Here is a 15,725-nt window from a genome sequence, read left to right as displayed (position 1 = left end):
GTCTTTGAAATAATTTTAATAGTGCTCCTGGGAAGGTGGTCAAGGACTAGTTATTTGTCTATTTTCATGCCTGATAAATGCTTTTACAGAATGCCAGTATCTCTTTTGAAACAGATGGGAAAAGATTTATCTCTGCTGAACATCGTTTTCAGAACTGAAATACAAAGTAGCTTTGTTTTATTGAAGTGATTGTATGAATGTTGCTTCTAATTTGCTCATGGTTTTAGGAATGAAACAAAAGCCCCAGTCCTGAGTGGAAAAAGAAAATAAAAAATATTCTGGTGGCTTTGTGATGACTCAAAGTAGTAGAGCAAAATATAATATAGAAATTTATAGTGCATCTTACTACTTAGACAGCTTGGTTTGAAAGTAAAACGTAATGTCTTCCTTTAATGTTCTGCCTGCAATAGTACTCTCAGTATATTTTTAAGAGGCATACAGAAAGTAAAAGACCTGTTATCAAGAATAAAATTTTTCTGATATCTTGTTTTCTACAGTTTCAGAAAATTTGTTAACTTAAAACTCAATTATGCTTAAAAGAAAAACCATGCATGTTGTGAACTGGATGGCTCAGGAGATGGGTAATTTATTACAGAGCCTTTCACATCTAGGTCTGTAGCTCAAATACAGTTTAAGCTGGAAACTACAAAAAACTGTTACCATCTCGTTTTCTGGTCTGTGTGAAATGAGTTGGTATTCTCAGTCCAGCATGAAGTTTTCTTCTGGCAGAAAATCCACCATCACAATTGGCTCTCTTTTGATAATCTGAGGAAAAGACCAAAAGCTTGAGGCAGAGACTGAGAGGTCTTCCCACCGGAACCTTGTCAAGCTGTGTTGGTGAGAATCCTATAAAAGCTGTACAGGGGCTGCCTGTGCTGCCATTGTCTGTGGAAACCTTCAGGCTTGTCCTTTTGAAACTGTCCAGTTTGAGCTGCATTTAGAAGGCACATGTTTCATGCAGGACAGAAGACAGAATTGTACCTGCCACTGCCCTCTTCCATTTATTTTACTCCTAGGGTTCCTGGGAATAACCTGAATAACAAAAAGGATTCTACCTAGTGTTTTGTCTTAAAAAGACAGGGTGGTGCAAAGTAAAGCTTGAAAAGTGGGACTTCGCCAGCACCTATATTCTGATTCAAAGCAAAATAACTGATGTTAATGCTTAGGTGTGGTGTTCTATTCCAGAATATGTTACTTTTCAGGAATAAGTGTTAAATCATCAATTTAAACTCCAGATTGGATGGCTGGACAGATTTACTGTGGTTTTTTTACTGTGCCTTTAAAATGATAGGTGTTGCTGTAGCTTCTAGGTGGTTATATTTTCCTGGACTAAATACACCCACAGAGCTGCTTAAGTAACATGCTTGCTTTCATGTCATATTCTAGCTATTATAAGAGTGATGGTGCTCGGGGGTGGTAGGAAGCTAAAGAGTGTAGTACTTTGGCAGAAAAGTCTGTTATTTGCTACTTCTCTCTCATAAACTAAGGATTTTTTTTAAAAAGTATGAGTTATTTATATAATTATCTTCCATCTAAGTGCAATTTTCTGTTTGATTTTTTTTTTTTTTTTAATGTCTTCGTGAAGTTTGCTTTTAGGTAGGTAATGTTCTGGAGTTTGAGATTTTGACTTGTGTAATCAGAAACAAAATATAGCATAAAGCAACTCCTTTTTTGCTAGTGTCCATAAGCCACACAGTAAAACTCAGTGGCTGAGTTGAAATCAAGGAATATTGATTCATTTAAGATTTGTATAAAGTGACTGTCCTTCTGTATGAAAGAGTAAAAATTGTAAGAAGACAGTAATAGTCTATTGTGAATTTTGTATTCATGGTTTGTCTTTAACAAAGAAAATGCCTACAAATCTTTGCAGTAACTATTTTTTTTCTTTCTGGTTACATGACAGCCAGTTCATCATTTCCATTATAGCAAGGGAGATGTTGATTATGTTTGTCTTTGAATACTGTAGTGATTCAGTAGTTAGATTTTCCATAAGTCTTTGAAACACACCAGTTTTTCAACAAATAAATGCCAGTCTTTTTTAGATTTCTTACTTGACTTGCATATTCTTCAGCTTTTTTAAATTTCATGGCTTAGAGTAATTGAAAGCAGATAGTTTATTCATGCTCTGATTGTAGCAGGAAGGAAATAAGAACGCTTCATGTAATTACCACAAAGTGCATCAATTACAGTTTTAATAATATTTTGAATTTAGTTATGAAGCGTGCATTTTGCTGACTTCTTTCCCTAATATTTTTTCCACTTTATTATTATAAAGTTTACTCTAAGTTCTTATTCTACACTAAAAAGAAGCATAGGCAGAAGATTAGCCATAGATCCATTTTCATCAATCGGCAACTTCAACAGCAAGGGAAAAGAGAGGATGCATTTTACAGTATGCTTGGAAGGTTTTTTCAAGTAATGGGCTCAAAACAGCGGTCTCTTTACATGGTACAGTAACTTTTGTGCCATACCTGTTAGTATTTGAAAGTGCATTTTTATTTAATGTTATTTTGTAATAGTCCTGTTTACACAGTCAAAATCCATTCTCAGCTAAGAGATGAGCACCCTTCCACTGCATGTGTGGTCAATGACAGTAAGTAAGATTAGTCTAAAATTTACATTAATAATAGAATTTGCATCTAAACTATTTGAAGTACTTCCATGGTGCAGCAATGCTTAAAAGCATACCACCACCCCCCCAAAAAAAAACCCAAACAAAAAAAAAACCACAGAGGAAATCTCACAGGTCCTACTTCGAATACTGCAGGTAGGACACTAGGTTAAAATTATTTTTGTTTCTAAATCTTCAGACTATTCCCTGGCCCATTTCTTTGTGTGGGGTGTGAGTGGGTATTGAACAGATGAATTGCCGCTTGGCAATGGAAGAGGGGTCAACACAGTGTTGGGCTCCTGCTTCCCATTCCCCTGGGAACTTTTACCCTGGCAGTTTACCATTATCCCCATTACGATTACTTTAGAAATACAGGAATGCCCTTTGGTTCTGCTGTAGAGCTTCCAAAGCTGCAGTCATTTGAAGGAATGAACCTAAGTGTTAAAAAGAAGAAAGAATTAGTAGGAAAAACTCTGCACATTACTAGAAAGAAGTTCGCAGCTTTTAAAAGCAGGGTGGTTTTCTACTCTGTTAAAGTATATCAACAGGTAATAGACATTATTTCCTGAAAGGCATTAGAATGACTTGGTAGTGATTTTCTTTCAGAGGAGAAAAAAAAAGCGCCCAGTCCAAACCCAATCACTCTTTTGGTTTTCAGGTGTTACATTTCCCAGGATTTTTGTTTGCAAGGTGTTTTTCATTAGGTGTGTGCTTTCATGAGATCACAAAAGAACAGTGTGTTTGGCAGAACCTTGTTTTCGTGCATATGCTTACAATTACAAGTTTTTCTCTTGAGTTGTAGTTTACTATAATTCTAAATATTCTATAGTTAAAATAATATTTTCTAGTGTTTCTTAATGCTTCTATTTACAGGGAACATGACTACTCCCTCGTCTGCCTTTCTTATTATTTTGTCTTATTTCAAACCAGTAACTAATCAAAATGTAGAAATGATCAAAGAATATTGCAAAACTTAAATATTTGGTGCTCATGCCAGTGATTAAAAAAAAAAAAGAGAGAGAAACTACAAAAAAAATGGAAACAACCCCAAAAAAACTGAAAGAAAATGGTCTCTTAGGTCAAACTTTTGACTGAGTAATGTCTGTCAACTTTGTAGAAATGCAGATTTAAAAATAGAAGTAGAGCATATTGCTGCACTACTACCAACCTTCCAGTTAGAAAAGTAGGGAGAAATGTCTGAATTTGCATAGAGATCTTTGACTTCACCATAGAGAAACCTATAGAGATACATAAAATAATGTTTCGTATTCATATACACAAATCATTGTGAGGCCGCACCCTTTGAAAGGTCATAGCCTTAAGGAAGGGGAAAAAAGCAAATGTCACTCCGGTCTTCAAGGAGGACCTTGGAAATGACATGCAACTCAGTCACTCTTGCCTTGATCATTGGGAAGGTGATGGGTCAAATCCTCCTGGAAGGCATTTGGAAGCATCTGATGAAGGTGACTGGGAGTAGTTGACATGGACTTTTATGAAGGGGATATCGTGCTTAGGCAACTTGAAAGCCTTCAGTGACTAGCTTGATGGATGGGGATAACAGCAGTGGATATTGCTTCCTTTAGTAAGGCCTTCAACTCTGCATCCCATACATTTTTGCAGACAAATTAATGAAGTACAGACTAGGAAGTGCACAGTGAAGTGAATTGAGAACTGACTGAGTTGATGGACTCAAAGGACTGTGATCAATGCCATGAAGTTGAGCTGGACATCAGTCACTAGAGGAGTGTCCCAAGGGTTGATGCTGAGACCAGTGCTGTTTAACATCATCCTTATTAATGTGAACAAAGAGAGAAAGCACACCCTCAACAAGCTGGTAGATGATATCCAGAGGTGCCTTCCAACCTCAGCCATTCTGTTAATGTGTTGTGTCTTCATAATTCAATCTGTCTTTAAAAATTACTGTTTTTTCGAAGTCTAAAATCCAGCTTGTGACAAATAATGGAAGAGAAGCCAAGGGGATGGGAAGCTATGAGGAAGCAGGTGTAAGATGAATGTGACAGATCAAACAGCTCATATGGAATAAGGAGCAATATGAAGAATGCAGTGAAATACAAAACTTTCACAGCAAAGGAGGACATTTTTGCAATGTATCTTGACTACAGTATGATGAGGGGGGGGAGGATGTGGTGCCATTTTGTTTTCCAGAGGAAAAAAGGTGACGTATCACTAGAAGTTTTTTTTGGAAGCTGTGTGGTCAGAAATTGAAGATACACTTCTACTGGATCATCAGTTGTTACAGACTTTGGTGTGAAATACTTGTGTAACGGTAGTGTCTCTAGAAAGAGCTACCAGAACCTAAAGAAATTAAAAAATTAGTCAATTCTAAAGGATTACAGTGTTACAGAGATTCATATTTTTAGACCTCTCTTGGTCCTGTATCTCTTATTCTTAGTTGGAGGTGCTAAGTACTGGAATCCAATGGAAAATATAAATGAAAATACAATATTTAGTCTACTCCTCCAGTTGTATTTGGGTCTTTACTGCAAGGCTTCCTGGTGCTTTTGTAAATTGGCAGTCTTTAAAGATTGAGAAAAGTTTTGGGGTTTTGTTTTTTTTTTTTTTTTAATTCACAGGGCAGATCCATTCGAGCAATTCTTGAATACAAATGTAATCTTCCATAACTTTTTATAGATTAATCATCTTTAACCTTAGATCTCTTATAAGAAAATGGTGATGCCAAATTTTCACCCCAACAGGCGTAGGAAGCTGCTCAGAGGAAGGCCATTTAACAAGTTTTAAGTAAGGATAGTGGAAGGATACTATATACTCAAAGATTTATATAATTTGTGAAATCAACAGAAAAAGTTTTTATCCAAGCAACTGGTGTTGATAACTATTTTACTACACAGTGCTGTTAGTTTCAAATTAATAGCAAGATGGAGTGCTGAATAGGGGAACGTTTGGTAGATATCTTTCTGATTTCCAAGGGAAGAGCTCCTTTATTAACTTGATTCAAATGAAAGGAAAGTGCAAGGAAAGGTCAGAAATCTCTATTTCAGGTACCGGTTTTTCAAATCCACTTCTCTTAGACTACTGCTTTTGTTCAAAGCCCCATTTACTTGATTGTCAAGTCCAACCTTATCTGCAATTTTTTGTAGCCTTTCATTATCTACTGCAGGTGTTTCCAAAAGCTCTGACTAGATCAGTTTGTCTGGGATACTGACTTATGCTTTATCTGGTGGAACCTAAATTTAGGTTTTCTGCTTTTTAACTCAGTATTTCTTTTCCATAAACCATTCTCAAAATAATTAACTCGCTGTGGTGATAAAACTGAAGTCTCACAACATTTATGTTTACAGTTGGCAATAATGCTGGCAACTATTTTTTGCTCTATTAATGAATATGTCTTGTTTTGAAACTACAGTAAATACAGTCTTTGTCCGAAGTTTAAAGGGGAGCAATACATGTGTTATAAGAGGAACTTTGCTCATTTACCAAGCCAATAATGTGACCAAACTTAGGCAGAATTACTCTGAGACTGTTATTGCCTGGAGGCAAGTAGAGTTTCTGAATTTGGAGTTCCGTAGTCAGCGTAAACTTCTGTTGAACTGCCATCACATGTCTTAGGGACATATAGGTGCAACACAGATTAGTATTTGTAGACATGAAGTTGCATTACATGATTATTGATGTTTTGGTGATATATTTTTGCCTTATCTGCTATAGAATTGTCAGACACAAGAAGCAATGGAAGCGAACTATTTTTTTCCTGACATTTCTACATCATTGTAAATCAGATAATTTTAAACAGTGGTCTTGGACCGGCAGTGAAGAACTATTGCAAAAGGGGAACTGCAAATTTGAATCTTAAAGTAACTTGTAGTTTTTCTTTATACTGGTATAAACGCTATAAATGTGAAGAGTACTGCTTTTGTTTTCTCTTTCCTCATTCCCCTGGAGTCCCTCAGGACTAGATCGAATGTTTCGGGACTGATCTTTATAACCACTTGTATCTTTACCTTACAGGGTATGAAATCAATGCATTCTGTGCCTTTGGGAAGTTTTTCCTTGTCTGGTGAAATATACATTTAATAACAGCACCAGATATACAAATGTCCTTATATTGCATATTGACTTGTGAACTGGAAACAAGGTGGTGCTTTAGAGTTCTAGATATGCAAAATAATAGCATTGCTTTTACTAGTCTCTAGGAAAAAAATAGTTTAAAAAAATGCAAGTTCTGGTTTTACAATAACAAAATCCCATTATGCTGATATGTTGATACCACGTAGCTGCTCAAGGAGACAAAGCTTCCCTGGGCATGCTGGTTCTTTGTTAGTTTCCCCTGAGTAAAGTTCCCTTTGTATCTGTTAGCAAAATTCAGGTACATTTGGTAAAAAGGATATCAGAATAGACTTTCTTTCAAATTTCATGAGAAATAGATGTCAAATAGTGTCCTGGGAGAAATTCATCGAGAGTTGCACCACGACCAATTGGTAAAATACTTTTGCTATTACTTTTTCCAGACGGAGAAATACTTTGACTTAAATTCCAAGGCATTTGAGTAGATTGATACCTGAAGTAGGATAATGTCATAAGAATTATATGGGTGCCATGCAAGTAATATTGAGGAATATCATTCATAGATGGATACCTGATACATAGATCACTTTTATATCTGTCTGCTTGTATATGACACATTTGGCGATGCAAATACCTTAGCTGATGGGAGGACTATAGTAGATTTCTTTGTTTTCTGTACCTATCAACTTGTTCTTCCATTACTAGCCTGTTTTTTTCATGTGCTGGCTTTCCAAGATGGCCAAATACCTAATTCTTACATTATTCTGGAAAGAGTAATGTAAGTAATCCTTCACCATTTGAAGGTTAACTCAAGTCATCTCAGTGCATTGCCATGTAGTAGTTATGGCTAAAGTGGCTGCAATAACTCATATCCATTTAGATAAATGCAAGTAGAGGTAAGACTTCTGCAGAGGAAAGGTGTTCTAGAAAATTCAGGAATTCCTACCACAAAGGTGATGAGCTGTACTAGCCAGACAGAAAAAGTATCAGCATAACTTGTGGTTCTGACCTGAGAGAGGAATGGGGGACCAGAAGCTCTTTGATCACTAATCTACCTTTGAAGTAAGTTGAGTCAATAAAATCTCTGCAGTAGGATTTAAAAAACCCTAGAGTATGATTTTAGAAACAGATGCAGTTTGCAATTTAGTTTTGTTGATTTTTTTTTTTTTTACTGCTAAATACGTTAAGGTTATGTCAAAGTTAACTCGTAAAATGCTGTGAAAGATAGGAATATAAATTGTTTAAAATATAGGAAGGAGCCACAGTAAATGCATTTACTGCAGCCTGCTGTAGAAAGAAAATGCTATGTTTTATATGATTTATACTCATAGAGGAAAAGATAAGAAAACAGTCATTTAATTAGCTCTAAATCTAAGCAGTTTTAAAGTAACCTTATAAATAGGACACACTTATCCCATATAAAAGCTTGTTCTTTATGAACTCCCAACTTCATGTCTTGCTCTTAACATGAGTGACACAAAGCATAATCTTTGAGGTGTTGTTTGAAATACAAAGTTGCTTTAACAGGTAAACAGAAAGCCCACGCAACCACCGGAAAGTGCATAGTAATAAATTACGTAGGCTTTTCACCTTTGTTATTTTTATTTAATCCATAACAGGAGGAGTTGTATGTTAGTCAATACAAGTAGGGTGATATGGAAGCAATGAGAAGTGTTATTTAAATGAAAAACAATAAAATAGGGCTGTTAAGGAAAATGGTATGGGTTACCACAACTGCATGCAATCCAAAGAGTAAATAAGGCAGTTTTCTGCCTGTGTGTGAAAGTATTGGGATGTCTGACATTACAGCACTACTGAATGTCTGTCAACCTGTGGAAACTGCTCCAACAAAATTAGTGAGTAAAAATGGTACTCAGTGGTTCTATTACCCATTCAAAATCCCTACTTGTGAGACAGAACTCTAAATATAAAAAGGAGTTGTGGAATATATGTGGAATAACATAGTACCTAAAAATCAGTTTCAGAGCACACTCTGCTCTTGCATTTGATCCTGCGCTGATGTGTCCCCAGCATCCGGAGTCATCCTGACCTCTGCTGCTTTAGCAAAACCCTTAGGAAATACATTTCTTCATTATTGTTTGTTTTAATGTATAAAGTTTGATACTACACTTTTGAATGATGTGTTAATGATATTTGACATGTTAGGTTTTCCTGCTATAATAATATTTTTTGGCCTATGATAGCTACCTTTCCGTTCTTGGAGACTTAATACAGAAAGTCATGCCCTGCAGCTTGTCCTCATGTCCTGAGAAGTGTAATTATTTTTTTTTCTTTCAATTTGAATTCAGATCCAGTGAAAGTGATAGAAAAGTCTGTGTATTAGGTGGTGTACAGGCTTTGAAAAGAAATTTTTGGAATGTGTTCAGTGCGTAAAAATGTCATAGTGAGACCAACAGCTTTCATCAGTTTGAAACAGAGATAAAATACAGTTCATGGTAAGTAGCAGAAGGCCTCCCTGGCATAAATACAGCATCGTTCTATCTTGCCAGACACTTTCTGTACTTTTAAAATTTTTGAGCATGTGTGCTTTGATAATTTAGGGTTTTGTTTTTGTTTGGCTGTTACTGATAATTTTAATGACTCCAGGTTTTAATGAGAATTTTATTTAGATGCTTGATTTATTTATTTTAAACAACTCTGGGACGTTCTTTGTAGGAAAATAATTACAGGAAGTATTACATTAAAATAGGTTTGCTTAATTTTCCCGTGCTTTTCACAATTTATGTGTTCTGTAGTAAAAAAGAGTGTTTTGATGCTTAGATTTAATACACGTTGAGTTCTGTGGAGCCATTGTTTTCACCAGCTTTCATAGTGGTCTTTTGGTTATAATTTATTTTAAAGCCCCAAATCAGGTAATAGATACAACAGAAATTATCTTGATTGTGAATATACATCTTTGAATTCAAGGAAAGAAATTTAACTTCAGAAAAGTGCTGATACTTGCACTTGAATGAGGTTGTATTGACACTGTTACTGTGTGAGAGTACTGTTTAGCATTGAAGTAGTCAGTTTTGTTCAAAGTGGCAAGAAAACGGATCATTTTCTTCGATTATAAAATATTCCAAAAAGACAGTTTCAGTCTCCTAAGAATGCAATAAGGGAGCATCCCACCTTGATAATAAGGAACTATTTTGGTTTATGTTAAGACTGCTTGAAGATCAACAAGGTTATTAGAGATGTACCTTAAGAAGCATAAACAATGAATGTGTTATTGGTCATAGACCAAAGCCTAGTAGGTTTTGCTTCACAGCTTTTCTTATCAGAGGACTTAACTGGGAAGTGATAAACCACAACAATATATTAAAATATCTAGTGCTATACCACAAAAGTGCTCTTTCAAGCAGGCTACATTTTGCTAAGCCCTTGCAGTTGTCTTTCTAAACCTTTTTGATTATTTTTTTCCATACCATTGAATTAGGAACTTCACAGCTAGACCTTTTTAACTTATTTGTTTTTCATGCTTCTCAGGCTCTTGCTCTTGTACAACTGAAGAAGTTCAGTTTTGATTTGGTATGGTTGTGGGGTTGTGTTTTTGAATTTTTCCCTGTATTATTTTATCCAATACTTTAAAGTCTAAAATATAAAAAAGTCATTAATTATAAATATTAATGGAATCATTGCTGAGGTCATGGTTGCAAAAGCAAAACAATTTAGGGATAAAAGCTCTTTGCTTAGCGTTGTTCTTTTAAAGTTAAACTCCTTTTTTTTTAAATTGAAAAGGAATGTTATACTTCTATCAATTGTCTTGTCACAGGTAGAAATGGATGGCATGGCTAGTTCTGAATATTTGTGGCACAACCATTGATGATGCACAAATACCAGTGGTTAACAAAAGCCACTGGTGTGACTCATCCCATCACTGAGAACCCTCTGCTGAGTAATATTTTAGTAGCCAAACTCTTAAGTATTGAATTATCCAAATGAAAATTAGTAAGGATGATACTAAGACGTTATTAAAAGATGCATTAAAATGCAGATGTAAAGAGTATCAGTCTGTTCATAAATATACATAGACTGCTGCAAAGGGTTAATAACGGATGGGGAGGAGGTAGCATCTACATTATAGTAATACCATAATACGGAATTCAAAGGAATTCATATTAGTCAGTCATAGCTATATTTAAAATCAGTCTTTGAAAATAAGCAATTTCAGAAACAGACTAGAGGCTAAACTATGTATACCAGTAGTTCCTGTAGACCTGGTTTGATGCTAAAAGTACCAAGAATCAAAGATCACAATGGCTAAGCTGTCTGAAAATGCCCATTTTTTTCCTCGTTCCTTTGATGAGTAAAGTGCAGTGAGGGGAGGACTCAGCAGCAGAGTACTTTTCCTGGAGCATGAGACAATGTCCTGTGATTTCCAGACATCTGGTGTGCAAACACAGAATAAGTAATCATCTCCTGCTCCTATCAATAACTTGTTCTGAGGAACAGGAATGCTGGTTTTGGTGGTGAGGTGGTTTTTTGGGGTTTTTTTTTGATTTTTTTTTTTTGGTCGTATCTCATCAAGACATAAACTGTATAATTTTTGTTTTGTTTGAATTTTTACCTTCAAAATAGAAATTTAAATAAGTAAGTTTTGAGCTCTCGAGTTTCCTCTCTGTGAATGTACACAAACATTTTCAGTGTATGTTAGGAAGCAGTGTGTGACTGCAGTGTTCATTCAAAGTGGCAGTGCTGCAGCAAAGATGTGGAGAAAATGCATGGCTGGTAACCTTAACGTGAGTCAATAGCCTTACAGAGTGAGGCAGGATATCTCACTCATATAAAAATCATATAAGGATCATATAAAGTGGAAGATACTGTGCAAGGCATGTAAAACAATCCCTCCACTGCATTTAGGATTAGTGAAGCCTCAGTAGGAGCAGTTTTTAATTTGGAACATTTGAGTTCAAATAAATAGGTGGCCCAAGGCAGAACAACTAGAGGGAATCCACCTGAATGATCATACATCCAGAAAAAAAGTAACCAGCTAGGAAACGTGGAGCAGGTGAGAGTTTGTTTGTTTGGGTTTTTTTTAATATAGGTGATAAGACTGAAGAGAGAGGTTTGTCTTGGGAAGTGTAAGAAGTTCTTGCAGTAAAGGAGGGGTTGTCTGCTCCTTCTGCTGATGTAGAAGAGGCAGTGGGAGTAACTTGTCTGTTGTGTGAGAAGGAAAAACACTGCAGTGGAGAAGAATGAAAGAGAATAGATTGCCTGGGAATTGTGCAGCCTTCATCACCAGGGAGTTCAAGATCAGAGAGAAGATATGTCAGATCAGGCAGATGGGTAAGGTGACTGCTTGAAGTTCTTGATGCAACCTGTGGGGTTTTATGACCTTTGTTTGAAATTAGCTTCTTAGGATTCTTTTTGCACTTTGCAAATAATGATTAAATTAGAAGCACCTAAAAGTGATTCAGTGAGGATCGTTGTTCTCTCATCAACAGTAATAGTGATTAAATGCACAAGATGAGGATTTGTCCAGGTATCACAACAAAGCATCCTACAAAGCCAGATATAGGACAAAATAAGATTTAGTGCTGTGCCATGGTCACAAGGCCATTCTTTCATGAGAGTGAATTCTTCTCCTGCTATTGAGGTGGGGTTTGGGAAAGGAAGGGTGATTTTTCTTAAGTGTAGTTCTGTGGCATTGCCAGAAACTTAGTCTCTGAAGTTACTCAGCTGTAAATCAATGCATGGCTTTTCACATTTGGTTTAGGATCATGACAGCTTTCTCATTTGCGTTTGCCTGGCGTGAACGAATTATTTTACTTAATGGCAAGACTAAATATGCCTCTATTAGAACAAAAATGAATTACTTCAAGTTGATTATTTGTAGTTATAAAAAAAATAACTGTCTTAGTGTGTTTTCAGAACACAGTATAAAAATTGCTGAAAGATTTCTCTTTGCTTGCTCAGCCCAAGTGATTTGAATAAGCTATTTCAACTTTCATTTTTTCTGAATAATTAAAACTTAACTGAAAATTAACAAATTAAACTAATGCTTATCCAGATTTTTCTCTTCTCTTTCTAATAACTGCTTATTTTTCTTTGCAAATAAGTTTCTAATGTGAAGTGAGTTCCCCAAAATCTGGTGAGTTGTTGATTTTTTAGGTTTTTTTAACTCTAGATGGTAGATTAGAGTAAAAGATACCTAACAAGAATCCCTGACCCATGTACTGATTTTTGTTGGTAGACTTCAGAGATTCCTCAAAATGCATATGTGCATTTAAATTGAATGGTCTTGTTTGAAAAAGTCTTTCAACTAAAAATGCTGTTCCAGGGTACTCATGCAATGATATTAAAAATGGAAACAAACCTTCCTAATAAGACATTTTATTTAAAGTTTTATTTTTTTAAACTGCGATGATGTATTTTTACAGTGATGTGACTATAAAAATATTTCTGTCTGTAGGAAGAATCTTCTGTTCCAAACAGAGATGTTTAAGTGAAGGACCTTTAACTCTAGAAAAAAAGAGTGAACTGCTGTGAATGGTTATTCCATAACAACTGAAGGGTTTTTTTCATTTTGCAGCTTTAGAATACTCCTACACAGATTTCTAAATTGTCTCTATTGTTAAACATGTTTTGTACTGAAGTCTGAGTGTGAATCAGGATGTTGATACTTATTTTGCTAACCAGTACTGTCTCATCTCATTGTGCTTTCTCTTCTCACCTTTACCTACCTTGAACTTAGGGTAGAAGATCTTTGGTGCAGGAATTGTTACCCAGTGCTGTGTTGATTGGTCATCTGTTGTAATGGAGTCTTTGTGTGAATAGGGCTCCTTGTCCTTACCAAAATCCAAACAGTGAAATATCTTAAGGTGAAAACATCATGAGCATTACAAACATTTTTGTGGAGTATTATTAACTTGTGAATTTGTGGGGGAAAAATGATACTTTAGGTCAACGCATTATATAACTGAAAACTGTAGTGCCTGTGTAGTGTATTATTAACTCTATTCAAAAAATACTAATTAGGCATGTAGCTTATTAGCACCCTGTTTATATTGGAGCATGTTTTGTAGAAGGTATAGTTTTGTTCTTTGAGTCACAGTGTAGCAATAGAAAGGCTTATGTGGCGAAATGGTATGTTTCTTATCTAGTGGATTGAATTACTGCCAAGTTCAACGTTAACTCTGAATTTAAAGATGTACGCTGCTTGTTTATTTCTGAAACTTTTGTGTAAACAATCTAAATGGAGTGCTTTGAGAGCTGTGTGCCCACATACTGCATTTTTTTAATGTTGAAGTAGTACTTACCTGGAGTGTATACCTTTATAAAAAAACAAAACAAAACCCCAAACAAACAACAAAAAAAACCCCAAAACAAAACATAAGCGGAGTGGTGGTGGTATGGGGGAACATTTCTTCTCCAAATCACTGACCTTAATACAGCACAGGTAGGATCTGTTATTGCTGTTGGAAGACAATGGGATATATCTTACCTTTTTTACTGACAGTCAAACTGTAATATTTTCTTCTATCTTTAAGCTGCTCTCAGAAATGCAACACCTCAGATTCCTTTTACATATTATGTACACGGATTGTAGAGTTAGAGAAATCCACTTTGGATCCTTTCGTAAACAACAGTAACTAAGTTTCCCAAGGAAATTTTTTGCTGGATTACTGATTTTTTTGTACCTGTTTTACACAATGCGAATTACTTATTACTTGTCAAATTGTGATCTTTTGCCTCTTTGCATATGTTTGCAACACAGCCTGATAGATTCAGGAAGGGCTTGAGAATTGCCTAGAATGTGTTCAGGAAATCACATTAAGATATTGGGATTTATTATGTTAACTTTTAGGTAGTCTAAACTGTTTTACTGGGATACTCTTTTGTTTAGATCAGTTTAAACTGGGAAAGCAAAACAAGAGCTGCAACTCAGCCTTATAATTTGTACAGGTCACACCTGAATAGGATCCTGTGTTTTGTCCAAGATTTACAGAGTAAAGGGGTATCTAAATCACTCCATTTGAGAACAAGTCTGTCATAGATTATCAGCTTTAGTTGTGAGTTTCCTTACTTTTTTCTCTGAAAATAAGCACTGCAGGTTCCATTATATAAAGAGCCTTAGCATTGAGGAATCTTTTGACTGCAGATAACAAGAATGGATTACGAGAAACAGGACAGCAGAAAATATAAGATAATTAAGTGAGTTATGTTTCAAACCAGCTGAGCTCTATCTTAATTCTGTAATTCACCTCCACAGTAAAACAAGGAGAAGATGGAGAGAAAAATAATGTAAAGGCAACGCTTTCCAGTTTTGCAACTGTATGAATTGGTAAATTGTACATAGGACACTTGTAAATAGGAATAATTAGATCATTTTTCTCTCCAATATTAAGTGATACGGTAATGCTTCATCTTTATCTCATTTGCGTATTTTTTTATGCAAAATGTGTCTGCAAATGTGGCTAACGACATTGGGCAAAAGATGCTGTAGAGCTGACCTCCCATCCCTGTGCTGGGGTGGTGGGCAGCAGTGGAACTGCCTCCCACCAAAGGATCTAGGGGAATTTGGGTAGAAATGTCAGCAGCTTGGCGGCTGCCAGCTCCTGTGGGTTGAGGACAGGCACCAGGGTGTCAGTGAGGGATCATGGTGCTGGAGCACAGCAACGCCGACAAGAAACACGAGGAAGATGCAGTCAGGGAGAGCCTGTGTCTGGGTCCTTGCGCAGCTTTACTGGGACAGAGAAACTTGGCATTTTTATCAAAACAAAGTTTGTTTAAAACTGGAAAACAAACCTTAACTAACTTTTCAGAGACTAATGTTTAGGTTTATCGTGGTATATGTATTGTATATTTATTTTTTTTTCCACAGAAACCTGCTAATATTTTAGTTATGGGTGAAGGTCCTGAGCGAGGAAGAGTAAAAATTGGTATGTTTATATCTTTGATAAGTCCCAGTGTAGCATTTAAGTTAGAATGTTCTGAAAGTGCAGTTGTACCGCCTAAAGTAGTCACTGTAATACTAGTATGTGCCCGGGCACATTGCCTAAATGCTGTTTTCTGAGTGACTGGCTTCATGATATTAGCCCCATGCATCAATTCTGATGATGAAATG

General features: G+C 35.9%; 1 protein-coding gene across 5 annotated transcripts in view; it reads left to right on the top strand.

Moving 5' to 3' along the window:
• CDK8 (cyclin dependent kinase 8) overlaps window positions 1-15,725 on the top strand; it is a 73,429-nt gene that overhangs the window by 40,263 nt on the left and 17,441 nt on the right. For 4 of the 5 annotated variants that reach the window (XM_027883967.1, XM_027883956.1, XM_027883947.1 and 1 more), the window contains one exon: window positions 15,483-15,540. The exons of the other annotated variant lie outside the window; for it this stretch is intronic. In XM_027883967.1, the coding sequence (XP_027739768.1) occupies window positions 15,483-15,540 (58 nt within the window). The remainder of the gene's footprint in view (window positions 1-15,482; window positions 15,541-15,725) is intronic. 5 annotated transcript variants of the gene reach the window in all.

This window comes from Empidonax traillii, unplaced genomic scaffold (assembly GCF_003031625.1).
Source record: "Empidonax traillii isolate 1590-97213 ecotype Southwest subspecies unplaced genomic scaffold, ASM303162v1 scaffold9:size3134949, whole genome shotgun sequence".
Taxonomy (NCBI): domain Eukaryota; kingdom Metazoa; phylum Chordata; class Aves; order Passeriformes; family Tyrannidae; genus Empidonax; species Empidonax traillii.
The sequence above is the reverse complement of the archived record's forward strand: the minus strand, read 5'-3'. Positions and strand labels throughout refer to the sequence as shown.